At 39.4% G+C, this 14,065-nt stretch overlaps 2 protein-coding genes across 3 annotated transcripts; one reads left to right on the top strand and one right to left on the bottom strand.

Annotated features, from left to right (window-relative positions):
- Window positions 1–5,521: 5,521 nt before the first annotated feature.
- si:ch211-175m2.5 (uncharacterized protein LOC568697 homolog) lies at window positions 5,522–10,466 on the bottom strand. Of its 2 annotated transcripts, none has more exons than XM_040120489.1 (6): window positions 10,323–10,466; window positions 9,963–10,186; window positions 9,704–9,871; window positions 9,494–9,593; window positions 7,541–7,671; window positions 5,522–6,978 (listed from the first exon to the last, which is right to left on the bottom strand). In XM_040120489.1, exons 2-6 carry the CDS (start codon window positions 10,014–10,016, stop codon window positions 6,688–6,690), a joined length of 744 nt encoding a protein of 247 aa, XP_039976423.1. In that variant the 5' UTR covers window positions 10,017–10,186; window positions 10,323–10,466; the 3' UTR covers window positions 5,522–6,687. The 2 variants fall into 2 exon arrangements, with proteins under 2 accessions (XP_039976423.1, XP_039976422.1); XM_040120488.1 differs by having other exon boundaries at window positions 9,963–10,168.
- A 245-nt stretch (window positions 10,467–10,711) lies between these two features.
- Window positions 10,712–13,941, top strand: polr2g (RNA polymerase II subunit G). Its single transcript, XM_040120491.1, has 8 exons — window positions 10,712–10,850; window positions 11,160–11,269; window positions 11,813–11,972; window positions 12,505–12,555; window positions 12,663–12,728; window positions 13,039–13,110; window positions 13,292–13,325; window positions 13,588–13,941. Exons 1-8 carry the CDS (start codon window positions 10,839–10,841, stop codon window positions 13,599–13,601), a joined length of 519 nt encoding a protein of 172 aa, XP_039976425.1. The 5' UTR covers window positions 10,712–10,838; the 3' UTR covers window positions 13,602–13,941.
- Window positions 13,942–14,065: the final 124 nt, after the last annotated feature.

Here is a 14,065-nt window from a genome sequence, read left to right as displayed (position 1 = left end):
CTGATTCATTTCAGTGGGTGGAAAAAAAAAAAAGGGGACAGCGTGAATGCTAATGTGACACATCGCCAAATGAGAGAGTGGCAACAGGGGTGGCTGGGCAGGAAGCCCTGTCATCCATCATTCCCCTCTCACTTTCCTCAGGGTTTTCCTAACAGAGCAGAGCCCTTCGTCCTCTCCAAGCCAAAACAAGAGTTTTATATGTGAGATGTGTAAATCCCCCAGAAGAGATGTGGCAGCAGTTAAATGAGTCAAACGATATTCACATTCATGGCACACACAAACAAATGAGCACAGCATTTGCAAATAGATACAATAAATTCTGCCAAGTGATGATTTTGCCAAGTTTTAGGGACAACTGCAGAGAAAGCAGACTGTTGAAACAGTTATTACAACCTCGGTTCAAGCAGAATCTGAAACCTGAACAGAAATAACAAAGCATATTGAGGCCTAGGATCTTTGAACTCGGAATGATGCCAAAACCAAACACATCACAGCGATTAAACAATCTTCCATCTAATATTGATCCCAGTAGTCGCAGTGTGCCCTGGAGCTCAGCGGACAGGCTGCAGGTCGCATTTTTGATGGCTGCACTGACAGGACCTGAACTGCACTTTCATCGTGAAATGAAATATTCAAAAACAAACAACGACAAAAAAAGCAGGGAACGTGCACAACATACAGTACCTGTAAGATCCCATACAGCCATAAATGCGAAAATCAAAAATACACTACATTACACAAATACCCACCAGAAAACAAGCAAGGATACATGAAACAAAAAAAAACAAAAAACGTACAAGCATGAATCTCTCACTCTTTCAGCAGCAAATATGAGATGATGCATGACCTGTAATCCGCAGGCATGAAGTAATCTGAGTGAATGTGCATTTGGATTATCAGTCTGGAACAGTCTAATCTGAAACACTTCTCAAACTGGTTGACCGAGAGGTCATGAAAGAGCTTCAGCAATGTGGAGATGCAGTGTAACAGTGTTTGCTTCTGTGTTGTCAGGATGATGAGTAGCAGAGGAGGTCTCACCCAGCTTTGAAGTCCAACTGGGCAGGTGCAGACCACTAGTTCTACAGCTTCAGCTACATAATATATGCTGCAGCAGTTTTAGTTTACTTGGGTTCTAGTCCCGAGTTTACCTCCTCTGTTGGCAGATATCAAGCATGTAACTTGTTTCTGTCCTCACTGGCTCATTGGTTACTCTTTAGAGTTCCTTTGGCTGCTACCACACCCTTATATGAGATTCAGCTTTGTGACTTCTATCATTTATCATGATGCATTGTGTGACAGCTGCTATGACAGGCCAACCAGCTCCCTGATCAGATTTAGGATGTGCAAATTGACTTTTCTGTTGAACCTAGCTTGCATCATGCTTCCTCATGAACTGCTAAAATTTATTCATCTCTTCCACTTTCAAAAATTTGCTTACAACTGCCCAAAGATTTTACAAATGTAAGTGAAAATATCATGTTATCACTTTTAAATAGGCCTTGTGTATTAGGACCTTTGGATATTTCATGGGTTGATATTAGTGCCCTTGGAGATGATTAATAGTAGGAACACAATTCAGTTATTGATGCATATTCTAATAACACGCCTTCAGAAGAAAATCCATGTCACTCATCGCACTTTTTTGGTTAATTTGATCTTTTTTTTTTTGTAAAGTCTCCCTGGGTGAGATATCTTTTCACTCATCATACACTTCAGAGACTGACACTAAAACCTGACATTTAGTACTGATATTTTTTATCTATTGGAGGGATGAAGCTGCAACCAACCATTTAACTCCTAAGATGATACTTGACCTCTAAAATGTTGCCTTTGCACATGCATATTCACCAACAACTGATGCGCTGTCTTACTATCACCATGTTTTACTTTTGCTCTCTGTGTCGCAGCTGTGTGACTGACTGCATGCGCTATCTCTGATGTAGTCTGTAGGGATTAGATTCCCAGATAGGGGACAAGTAGCCGCTCTGTTACATGTGAAATTCCATCAGACCAAATTAATGCAAATGACTCCAGCTGCAAATGCTCACAGAGCATCCTTATTTAACACGCACACACACTTTGCTGGAGAAGAAAAATGGCCACGTACACACATTAACACATCAGCGTGTGCGCATATGTAGACTTGCACACATGCATGTTCACACGTATTTTGTTAACAGGAAGTCACACATTCTAAACAGGAGACGATAATGGTCCTATCCCAGTGTCTGTCCATTTGCTAATGTCCCATATGCGCTTGCTTGGTTAGAATTCAGCCCTTCTGCCTGTCTGCATTTGTTTCAATGAGTCACAAAGTGGGAGTGCATCCCTTCTGTGTAAATAAAGCATTAGTTAAAGGAAAAACCCATCCCAAAATAGACTTTCTGATATAATCAGTATGTAACAGACACTGCATCTTATTATTTCCTGTAATTTTGTAATCAAGTGTGATGTGCTTTTTTCATGCTTTGTCAAGTCAGTGATTTCATTTCCGAGAATAATCTTTCACCTAAAATGAGGATTTTAATAAAAAGGTTGTATGTATGATACAGTAATTGTTGGCATGTAGCTGGTAGTACCTTTTATTTGAAACACTTTTCCTGACTATACTGCCTTCTGGTGTAGTGATGCTACTGCGGTAGGAGAGATTCAAATGTCTGCCTGTTTTTCCAGTGGTATGTAATTGTTGAACACTGGTTCATAATGGCTATTTATGAAAACAAGCCCTGAATCCTTCGTTGTGATGGATTTAAGTTCATTGTTCATTTATCTATCCACTGTAGCTGCACTGGAAATACAAGAACAACAAAAAGCATCCAGCATCAAATAAGAGACACGGCTTAGAAATGCATAAAAACACACATTACCAAATGCTTAATGTTGATCTTTAGCTGTGTTGTAAGGTTTTTTTGTAAACCAAATATTGAGGGGAAAATACTGCTAAATTTAGAATTGATCTTATTTATATGACACAATGTCTGTTCATCTTGCAAGTTTTCTCAAACTATATATAAAAAACTATAGAAATTTTAGAATTTTGTACTAAAAAACAACAGCAGCAGCCACTGTTTCCTAGAGAGTCATCTAATCTCTCTGTTTACCATTCAAATGTATTCTGACACCTTCTCTCTACTTACACTACATCAGTAGTCACAGTTTGCCATCAAATCCAAGTAATATGCACTGTTGAAGATCTGGCATGAGGTTTTGTATTGGCTTTGAATTTGGATTTACAGTTTGTGGGTTGAAAAAAAGCAAACTGTGCACGGATCTTCAGCAAAATTTGATGAGCTTGACCGCCACACGACACAGAGGAAAGGCTGAACACTCAATCTACGGCAGAATAATTAAGTTTAACATTTTTGGGCCAGTCCTCCTCTCCCCTGCAAATGTGAAAGAATGGAAGAGTTTTCTGTCAACACTCCAGTTTGTGTTCAATTCAAGTGGACAAGTTTGCCTGGACAACACCCGGAGGAGGCATAAGAGATGAGAGGCACTTTTCCTCCAAAAACCCCACTTATTATTTCCTGGAGCTATGTGGGTTTATTCTGACTGCAGGAAGTCTGGAGACTGTGCACAGACACAAAGCGATAGTAGATTTACATCAAAGAACATTTAGTGAATCACAGGAATAAACTCAAATTTCTGTTGCTTGAGTCAGTTGCAGAGAAAGTACATGAAAGGCTACATTCTGTCAACTTACAGTTATTTGAAGGAGAAATGTCACGAATGCGTTGAAAATACTTATTTTATAATAATAACCACACATTTTTCAAATGGTTCATATATAATTTTGAAAACATTTACAGTTCTAGAGAAGAGATGTGTTCTGCAGCCAGCAGCCAAGAATATAATTTCAGCCAAGAAATGTCTGGATACACTGCAAACCACAATCAATACAAAGCACCTCCGACCAGAGTTCTGTATTGGAATTTTAACAGATTAATGTATCAAATTAGCATTAAGTTCACTTGACATTTATTACTGGAGTGCATATTGATGTTTTTAAACAGAAGAAATAATAATTTGATCTTTCTTCTGAATCAAATATATATAGTATGACATGACCATGCTTATAGTCATCATAAACTTAAATTGAAAGTCATTATGATATTACTATATTATCATCATTATCATCATCATTGCTATCATTTTCTACACTGGAGTGTTTTTTTAGTTTTGTTTTTTTTTAGCACTGAAATTTGTTTGCAAAATCCTCTTAGAAATTGCTGTAAGTTCCTGGATCACACGGCTCGGATGAAGGATGTCTTAAACCTGTTGCCACAGCTCTTCCATTTACAGTAACATCAATCCACATGGCAGTTAAGCCTCATGAATGATGTCCACTTCACTGGTGTTTACCAATCCCTTTTTTTTTCACTTGACCCACAAGCTCACCACTCATCTTACTTCTCCTGCTCTCTATCATGCCCCATTTGACATGTGTACCATGACAGGATTTATCTGCCTCAGGAGAATAAAGACACGGTGCAAAGGCTCCCCAGACTCCTTTTCCAGCTCGCAACAGGGATACAATCTTATTGATTTGTCCATCAGTGAACCTACAGACTACAATAAGAGATGAGTGAAAGCCTCCACCTGAGAGCTGTTGACCTTTTTTTTCATGTGATCAAACTGATACTGTGATCAAATTGGCCTGTTGTATTACATTGTATTCCTGGTCTGAAGAGCTACAAGATGAGTGATGTAAGGCAGCCCCACACCATAAATTAGCCTTGTCTGGAGCCTGTTGTCTCCTTTTAATAATAATAGGAGACAGGACGTTCACAAAGGTTGGTGCTTAATGAGCAACTGTAATTGTACATGTGCTGTTTCTGAGTCATAGGACACTTTATCAGGGTGATAAGAACAGGGCAGTAGAGGCCTGGGGTTAAAACTGTCTCCTTCACATAGTTTAACAATCTGTCTCAAGCTCTTTCAGAGGATTTTAACGTGGTCGTGTTTGTACTTTGAGAATACCCTTCCACTGAGGTAAATATCCAGTTTATTTGACTTTCAGGCTGTGAATGACTTTCAGATTGTCGCTCAACACGTTAACACCGATGAATCATTTGAAGTACTTTGGGCAGAAATCAGTCATTGACTAGAGCTCTGTTCACAGTCTCAAGTATGAATACCTCCTAAACGTGCAAGCGAGCAAGCCGGTTTTCAAATGCAATCAAAAAAGACAACCCAGTGTGTGGGACTCGAACATCACTTGCACATGCACACCAAAGTGCATCTTCTGGTGATGCCTGGAGTCATTTGTGACTTGTATCACTTTAGAAAGCACACAGCACAGGGACATTGGCATTAAAAGTAGGTTGCCAGAAAATAAACTTTGGGGGAAAATGTTGTGCAGCATACGAAAATCAGATCAGAAACGAGACAAAATACAGCACAGATCTGCATCCATCAAGTCTGAGCCTAATCTTGTTTGTTGAATAAGAGGCCTCAGAAGAAATACTGTAAATGGTCAGCTTCATTTTAATGATTCATATGACACTGAAAACTGGTGTGTGCAGCTGGAGTCTCAAATGAGCAGCCCGAATGGGGTATATGAGCCCATTATTCTTTTACCGGTGTAAATTTAAGCCATTCCAATATGTATATGGATGTGTTGCCATCTGGTGGTTATACACAGTCCCACCACTGACTGTGCTGCCTGCAGTGGACTGTGATACAGAGTATTTATACTTAGTCAATTATTCTCAAAACAATGAATCTTCTTTTGTGAGATCTAATGGAAAAGTTGGAAAAACAAGAGTTAAATCTTACTAAGAATCAAGAAAAATATAGTTTATTTAGAAGACAAAGGGGGAGGCTTGGAGAAAGTTTTTGTTTTAAAACTTCAGAACGCAAGCTTGAGAATTATGGTAGTTACACACCATAATGCAAAACATCATAACAAACAGTTCTTTCAATTGATTTCCTAAACAAAGAAAAGAAGAACTGCCTCAAGATTCTGAATTTCAGGTGGTTATTTTTCACAGGTTTTAATATACAAAAAAAAAAAAAAAAATTATGGGAGTTAAAAGACAACTGTGGTGCTTTGTGAATTCTCTAAGAAGATACAATCATTACGTTTCATGTACACCTAGCTGCAAAAAAAATAACTTGTCGCCCACCTCATGGAAAGAGTCAAATGAACAACTGGAACCACCTCCAATTCAAAAAGTCAAGGTCTATAAACAAACATCATGACAATATTTAGACACAAATAGAATAAGTCACCAATAAAACAACAAAAACGAGAAAAAACACACAGCAAGGTACACATCTCACAAACTCAGGCTGTCTCTCTCACACTTCTTCATCATATGACACAACACAGTTTTTAAAAGGCCAGAGTAATTCACATGGACATTTTAACATGAAAAAACTTTGGAATTCCTCAATTTTTGGTGCTATTTTCAACGTGGAGGGCCTCTCCTTTCTAAAACCTGCCACCTCCTGTATGTCCCAAAAACAGTTTACATGAAGTATGAGACTTTTGATTAAAAATTAAAACATTTACAAAATGATTAATAAGGTTATTTCACTTTCTTTCCATGTCAAGTCTCTAGTAGTCATCTATTTCACCACTGAGTCAGTCAGGTTACTGTAGTGCTCAACTCAATATGTGTGAACATATTGTTAGTGTCACATGTGACCTCTTATGATGTTGTCTGTAAAACGACTCCCTTTTCACTTGCCCTTTCCCTCTGCCATGTCCTTGCTCTTGTCCCGTGGTATACGGCCCATATTGTAAAATTCTGGGTTTGGCCTCATGTCGGTGAGATGGGCGAGCCGGTTGGACATGGCAAAGAAGGCAGCAATGGCAGCGATGTCCCAAGCATCCTCACGGTCAAAGCCCACTTCCTCCAAAGACTGGAAGTGCTGTTCTGTGATGGTGTCGCAGCGACACACAGCCATCGCAAAATCCAGCATGGCACGCTCCCGTGGTCCCAGCTCGGCAATCTCATAGTTAACAACAATCTGGGTGACAGTAGGGAGACAGCTGATTAGACAGAGTGGAAACATTTGTTTTGCTCTGATTGGTTTCTAGTTAGTCAGAAAGATCCCAAAAATAAAACACAACATATGCAAACGATATAAAAACAATGTGAAATATACAGATGTGAAAATGTGAATAATTGAAGCACACAATGTGCCGTTGTAAATGCATCTTAAAAAAAAGAACATGATTAATACAATATATACAATATTTTTCTTTTCCTTCCCATTACAAACACACTGTGAAATGTATTTTGAAAAAACTTGCATGCAGTGGCAGATATGTATTATTTATGAGTTAGAATGTACACAGTTGTGTTGATCATTCTGATCATTAAAAAAAATTTAAAAATTGCCCCAAATACTCTGGATCTATTGCCAGTAGGCATGAGGTAGGCAGCAATTTCTCTATTTAATACTTTCCATACATTACAACACACATCTGCTTTCAGCTGGGTCCCTGAACTGACCAGAATAACCGACTACTATATAAAACTGTGTATTACAGTAAGCAGAGCAGAGGCAAATCGGTGAAAGGTGATACCTGATCGGAAAGAGTGGGTTTCTTAGAGTAGATGCGGTGCAATGCACTGTGGGATACCACACAGTAAAGGCAGTTGTTGTGGATGCTGGTTGCCACTACAATCAGCTCACGATCTGCCTTGGTTAATCTGCCTGGAAGACATTAGATGTTGAATTAATGTGAAACCAGAAAAAAAAACCAAAAAAAAAACACATGGACAGACTAGTGACACGTTCACACAACAATTTTAGGTTACACCTCAGGAAATACTTGGAAAAGAGTTCTAAAAATACGACTATCAGGAAGGCTACTTTGATGAGTAGATCATCAGTCCATGTTCCAGATTTGAGTTATTTCAGGTCACGGCTTTACTCAACAAAGTTATACAGATAAATCAGTGAACAAGTTTTCTTGGAACAGGCCCCTTTTATTCAGGGAGTGGCCACAATACCAGAAACACTTGGAAAAAATCTCATGCAAAAGACCCTTATAATTCAGGGTCTGCATTTCTCCTTAGATACGCAAAAAGTCACAGCTCACACGTAGGCTAACAAAACACCCACTCAAGTGTATTTCACAAAATGAAAACAAAAACAAAAGACCAACTGAAGTTTAAAACCCACAAACCCTGATACCGCATGTATTCCATAGATCTCTTGCACCAGTGATGACATCCTCTTTATTACTACATTCAGTGGGTCGTAGAGAGCAGACACATTCAGGTGATTACACAGCAGCCCGACTGACACCTCAACAAGCGGCGCATGTGCCAGCAATTGGTCCACCAATACCCACCAATCCCCATCGTTACCACAGGTGTCCTTCTGTTTTAGTTTATTCAGTTTAACTTGATTCTATTTTGACACCTGATTCGCTGCATTGTTAAAAGGAGCTGATGAGTAAATGTCTTTTAAATATTGTATAAATGCTATTTTATATCACTTCCATAGAAAGCTTCTTTATGGCACATGTTTTGATAAGCATATAACTATGTAATGTGGTCTTTCATACAAATTGGCACATGACTACCTTCACAAGTTCTTCAACTTGCCAGCTCAGAGAAGATATTTAGAGAAAAAAAAGTAACTAAAAACAGCAGCATATAAACTAACTTGTCAGGCAGCGGGAAATTATTCTCTCTCTTTCTTACAGTGGGAATGCCAGAGGTAAACTCCCCAACTAGAGCTAAAAATTTAAATGATGTGCTCTGTGCCAAAGTCACCTGAAAACTACAGACTCCGTGAGAGACTAGATGCAGCCTGCGTAACTGAATCTGTGTGTCTGACCACCTTTCCACTCTTACATTGGGTGCAAACCGTCAATCCACAGCGCCTCTTTAAAGCGCCACTCTGTATGGGATGGATTGGGTTTCCTCCACACGACTCCGGCACACCAAACAGCACATGCAACGACAGTTTGTTCATTTTGTCTCCCTACCTGACATGTACCTGATATGTTTCTTACTGGACCGCATTCGCCACAGCTTTGGCCACACTACCTGCCACTGTCTGATCATCAGCTGTAAACAGTTCTGCATCCCACCTGCCACCCCATGTACCCCCTGCACTCCAAAATACGTTCTCCATGCCCCCGCTGCCTACAAAGAGCAGCACACCAGAAAAGCCAAATAGTGTGCAACCCTGAAATAAAAGAGTCAACAATACTCCCTAATTAAAGGCATCCATCTTGACAAATGACATCTTGGCTTATTCAAGCGTTGGATGATGTGTCGTCTGCCACTGTAGAACAAACGTGCTGGGAATTGTAGTGCTGAATTTGAAACTGAATCTGAAAATGAAGTGCTGTCGTCGAGGTGCGTATGATCTCGTGCAAGACCTCTGAGAAGCTACTTGCACTTACTGCACTTACCCTCACCTTGTTAACCTGGTCACTCAGGTTAACAAGGTGAGGGACAGTACAGTACAGTACAGTGCAGTGTTAGCAGAAAACATAAACACACACACACACACACACCTGTCTCCTTGTTCATTAGCTCATTGTAGTAGGCGAAGAAAGCTCTGAACTCTGCTGGCCTATGAGAGAGGACTTTGAAGACATTTGGCAAAAAGCCTCCCTGTAAAGAAACGTGAGGTTTAGCAGGTAGTAAATCTGACTATTTTGACAATGTTAATGTGCAGTAGATTAAAATGCCTCAAATATCAAAGTTCTTTGGTTTTTTGTTACCTTTGACTCCACTTCCTCCATCAGCTCCACTATATCATAAGGTAAGTCTTTCTTGTAAGGAACTGGATAGCGACTGATTTTCTCCGGAGGCGGGTCGCTCGACAAAAGTCTGGTCCCCGTCCCCGCCACCGCCTTTCCCCGCGACACGCAGCCCGACCGGAGGGACGCCTGGGGAGAGGCGTAACATGAGTCCTGCGGAGAACGGGACTAGGGGCAGCGCACGGTAGGAAAAAAAAAGAAAAAGTATCCGGCAACTTACAAGCTGCGTGAACACAGGAGGACGAAACAGCCTGGAGACGAGGTTGCTCGCCATGTCAGTCAGCTGAGAAAAGCGGGCTGGTTTTTGGTGTAATTTCGCCTCGTCGGGCCGGAAAGTGCAGGAGAGCTTCCCAGAGGGGGAGTGTCGAGACCAGCAGTGAGCTCGGATAGTTCAGTCTCCCCACGGTGTCTAAGGAAGTCGGTTACCTGTGGCACAATTACAAACTATTTTTGATCAGTCTTTCCAACTTTAAGTCACCAGTCACTGTTGTTCAATTAATGTTACCCTAAATGTGATAGGTTATATATTAGGATCCTATGTTGGCTAGTTATATAAAGTGATAATCGTGAGTAAACTTACAATTTGTCTGGTGGTCTTGTTAGAAATCCTCTGTTTTGCTTCGGTGACATGAGATGTTCACCGTCCAGTCTCACAACCCAATCATTGTTGCGGCCCTGAGTCACGCCTGCTGTCTCTCTCCGCCCTCATGCACCATTCCTCCCCACCGCCAGGAGTCAGGCTGTAGTGTGGACCGGGCAGTGTTGCCATCGGGCTTTTATGCCCGTATTGTTAGGCCGTTTACAGCCAAGAAACCACACAGAAAAATCATTTAGTTTAAGTTGAAGATAATTACAATAAGGCCTGTGGTTGGGGTTGGTGAGAGTTTTGCGTCTGATTTGTTCCACAGGCCGTGCGGTCCCTGAGAGACAGCAACCAGGGCAACAAAAGTCGGCGTCATCGGCGGTCGACTCGATGCCCCGGAAGGAACTTTGTTATGAAAGAGCGACCGGTTCTCATTCATGAAGTAAAGCACGGCTTGGGTAATTTATCAAAACAAGATTATCAGTCGAGGCCAAATTGAACATTACAACCGAAATGTTTTACCATGTAAGTATAGACATTATTCTACCTGTATATGAGCCGACTATTAGCGCTGAACAGATGTTTATAAATGTTTGCCTAGCGTAATCGCTGCTTGGTTAGCATTGCTAATGTAGCTGAACAAAACTTTTTTCCAAATCGTGTTTTGTCATATTGGCATGCAGAAACACTAGCGCCCCCCCCCCCCCCAACAAAATCACTTTAGAAGCACCAGCAGTTTGTAAAACACTTAGAACACTAAAATATCTGTAACATTATGCGTTCACTAACAATGGAAGCGTCGTCTCATAATGCACGCACTTTTTGTGTTCACAGATTTCTCTGGAGCATGAAATCTTATTACACCCGAGGTATTTTGGTCCGAACCTCCTCAACACCGTGAAGCAGAAGCTTTTCACAGAAGTGGAGGGTACCTGCACTGGCAAGTGAGTGGCTGCAACACTCAATTGTGTGCATAAGATTAATTAAATGATATAATTTGACTGGACAGTGTTAACGTGCCATTTTCTTGACATGCAACATATATTAGATTGGATCAGATGTCCCTGAAGTTCAGTGAACCCAACCCAACCCAAATCAAACACATGTGTACACACTTTCAGGTGAAGAGGCAGAAATAAACAAATAGGCACTTTCCTGTATCCTGGTATTAATTGCCTCAGGATTGTCAGTGCTATTTGAGAACTTGTGTCAAAATATGTTTAATGACTTTAAAACCTTAAGTTTAACTGTAGTTATTTTGAATCTTCCAGACCTATGGCCAAAAGTTTAGAGTTTAGACTTGGCAATTTAAAAAAACCAAAAAAACAAAACTTTAAAACCAAAGGAAACAGATCAGGGCCATTATTTATTTTGGCCGTTAAGTTGTCATGACAATATAAAAACGCATAACAAATATATACATTTTGGATTCATATTCCTGCATAGAAAAGCTTGACATATGCATGTTGTTTATTTCTGTCGTTCAGGTATGGCTTCGTCATTGCTGTCACCACCATTGACAACATCGGGGCAGGTGTAATCCAGCCAGGCAGAGGGTTTGTCCTGTACCCAGTCAAATACAAGGCCATTGTGTTCCGCCCATTTAAAGGGGAAGTGGTTGATGCTGTGGTCACTCAGGTTAACAAGGTGAGGGACAGTACAGTGCAGTGTTAGCAGGCACTGTGCAGAATTTTTAGGCTTGAACGTAATTTTAATAGGATGTTGGCCTTTTAATTCCCACTGTGGCCTTTCTCCAAAGCTTGCTACCATCACCACAATCCCTCCATGCAGTTCTCTGGATGATACTATAATACATCATCTTGACACTGCATTGCTTAATAAACTTTTGTAATGTGCACTTTAACTTCTGTAGCATATTATAAATGGTTATTTTAATAGGTAAAACTCATGTTTACATATGTTTTCTGATTGATCACTTGGTTAAAAAGTGAAACGAGATGCATTGTGATATCAGATATATTAATTATAAAGAAAATAATGTACGTCATGATTTTGACCATGATAATTATTCTGGTACATGCCTAAGTTGAATGGAATTCTTTATTGTTGAAGCACCTAGATTTGAACTTTATTATAAAATGCTTTGAGTTAAGATTGGTTGATGTTTTAAATATGAAGTGTGCCATATTTAAATTATATTTTTTCCTGTGTCTTGCAGGTTGGATTATTCACAGAAATTGGTCCCATGTCCTGCTTCATCTCTCGCCATGTAAGTCAGTGTAACATCTACAGTTGTTGACTGAATTGGTTGCCTTTGGTAGATGTTCAGATATATATTTTGTATCTTATTTCTCACAAGAAAATTTCTTTTTGCAGTCCATCCCCTCAGAAATGGAGTTTGACCCCAATTCTAATCCTCCTTGTTATAAAACAGTAGATGAGGTAAGAATATTCAGTTTTGTTATTACCAGCCACTGGTTGGAAAAATTTTACATATTACACAAAAGTGTTTAACAAAACAAATGCCATTTACAGCTGAAAAAAAACTTCCAGGTAAACCAGGTAATTATAGTCACACTGTCTAAAGAAGGTATTTTTCAGGAAATGTAAGCGATCAGGACTGGAGAGTCAAGTATAGCATCATAAATTCTTTATGCAAAGTAGCTATGTGCTGCTCACTGCTGTTCTGCTCCTGTCACTTTACTGTTGCTGAGTCTTGCATTTAAGAACATTTTCTTCTCTTGTTTTCAAGGACATTGTAATCCAGCAAGATGATGAGATTCGGCTAAAGATTGTGGGAACAAGAGTGGACAAGAATGACATTGTAAGTGTTTTCTTTCTTTTAAAAAAAAAGAAAAAAAAAGGATATATTTTTTCTTGCCACAGGAAAAAAAATAACAAAAAATATATGACTATAACTCAGATGCTACATTGTAGTTTATAGAAATGGCGCACGTATGTTAATTTACAGAGAGTTAAAAGCAAGCTTTTCCCTTGTTTTCCAGTTTGCTATTGGATCTCTCATGGATGATTATCTGGGTGAGTATTACACCACAGAACATTGTCATACAGGTGGTAAATATTCTCATTAAATGGGCATGAATTGATAATATGAATTGCATTATGTAAAATTATTCTGCCCAATAATGAAAATGTTCATCGTCTGACAAAACAGGCTTTTTGTTGCTTAAGTTTGGTTACTGTGGTTGCAACGGAACAAATCTAGGCATCCTGTTGATAAAATTTTTTTATTTTCTGTTTTGTGATTGATCGCTGAACTTGCATTCAACTTTATTTCCAGGTCTTGTGAGCTGATGTGCCCCAGAGGATGCTCATCACATGGGACATTTTATGTAGTTGCCTATTTCTTTCTTTGTTAAAATTTAATATTTTTCTACACTGATTCATATGGGAGGGTGACAGGTGGTGAAGCCCCATGGCTACTTTGTGTTTTATTATTGTGTTCTACAGTCTTTGTAGGTTTTTATTGGAAGTGGTGCAAGATTCAAAGAAAATGTTGTTAACCAACAATACAGAAGCAATTCATATACTTAATTTACAGTTTTTTCATATAGCATTCGTAATTTCCATCTCAACTATATATTGTTTGTTTTTTGTATGTGGACTGTAATAAAACATTTTATTTGTTCTTATATTTTTGTATCCTTTTCTGTTTAAAACGTCAGATGTTATGTTAATGTGATCTTTTTTGTGTGAAAATAGATTTGATGCGCTGCTGTAACTGTATGCCATCAGTAGATCATGATTATACATTTTAA

This window comes from Xiphias gladius, chromosome 23, assembly GCF_016859285.1.
Source record: "Xiphias gladius isolate SHS-SW01 ecotype Sanya breed wild chromosome 23, ASM1685928v1, whole genome shotgun sequence".
NCBI classification, from domain to species: Eukaryota; Metazoa; Chordata; class Actinopteri; order Istiophoriformes; family Xiphiidae; genus Xiphias; species Xiphias gladius.
This window is presented reverse-complemented; position numbering and strand designations above follow the sequence as displayed.

Excerpts from the sequence above, each read along its gene's own strand:
- si:ch211-175m2.5 (XM_040120489.1), bottom strand. The coding sequence starts at position 10,016 with ATGGCGAGCAACCTCGTCTCCAGGCTGTTTCGTCCTCCTGTGTTCACG. Across the intron at positions 9,594-9,703 it reads TGGAGGAAGTGGAGTCAAAG|GGAGGCTTTTTGCCAAATGT; the intron begins GTAACAAAAAAC and ends GTTTCTTTACAG. Across the intron at positions 7,672-9,493 it reads GCTAATGAACAAGGAGACAG|GCAGATTAACCAAGGCAGAT; the intron begins GTGTGTGTGTGT and ends AATGTCTTCCAG.
- polr2g (XM_040120491.1), top strand. Across the intron at positions 12,556-12,662 it reads CCTGCTTCATCTCTCGCCAT|TCCATCCCCTCAGAAATGGA; the intron begins GTAAGTCAGTGT and ends TTCTTTTTGCAG. Across the intron at positions 13,111-13,291 it reads GAGTGGACAAGAATGACATT|TTTGCTATTGGATCTCTCAT; the intron begins GTAAGTGTTTTC and ends CTTGTTTTCCAG.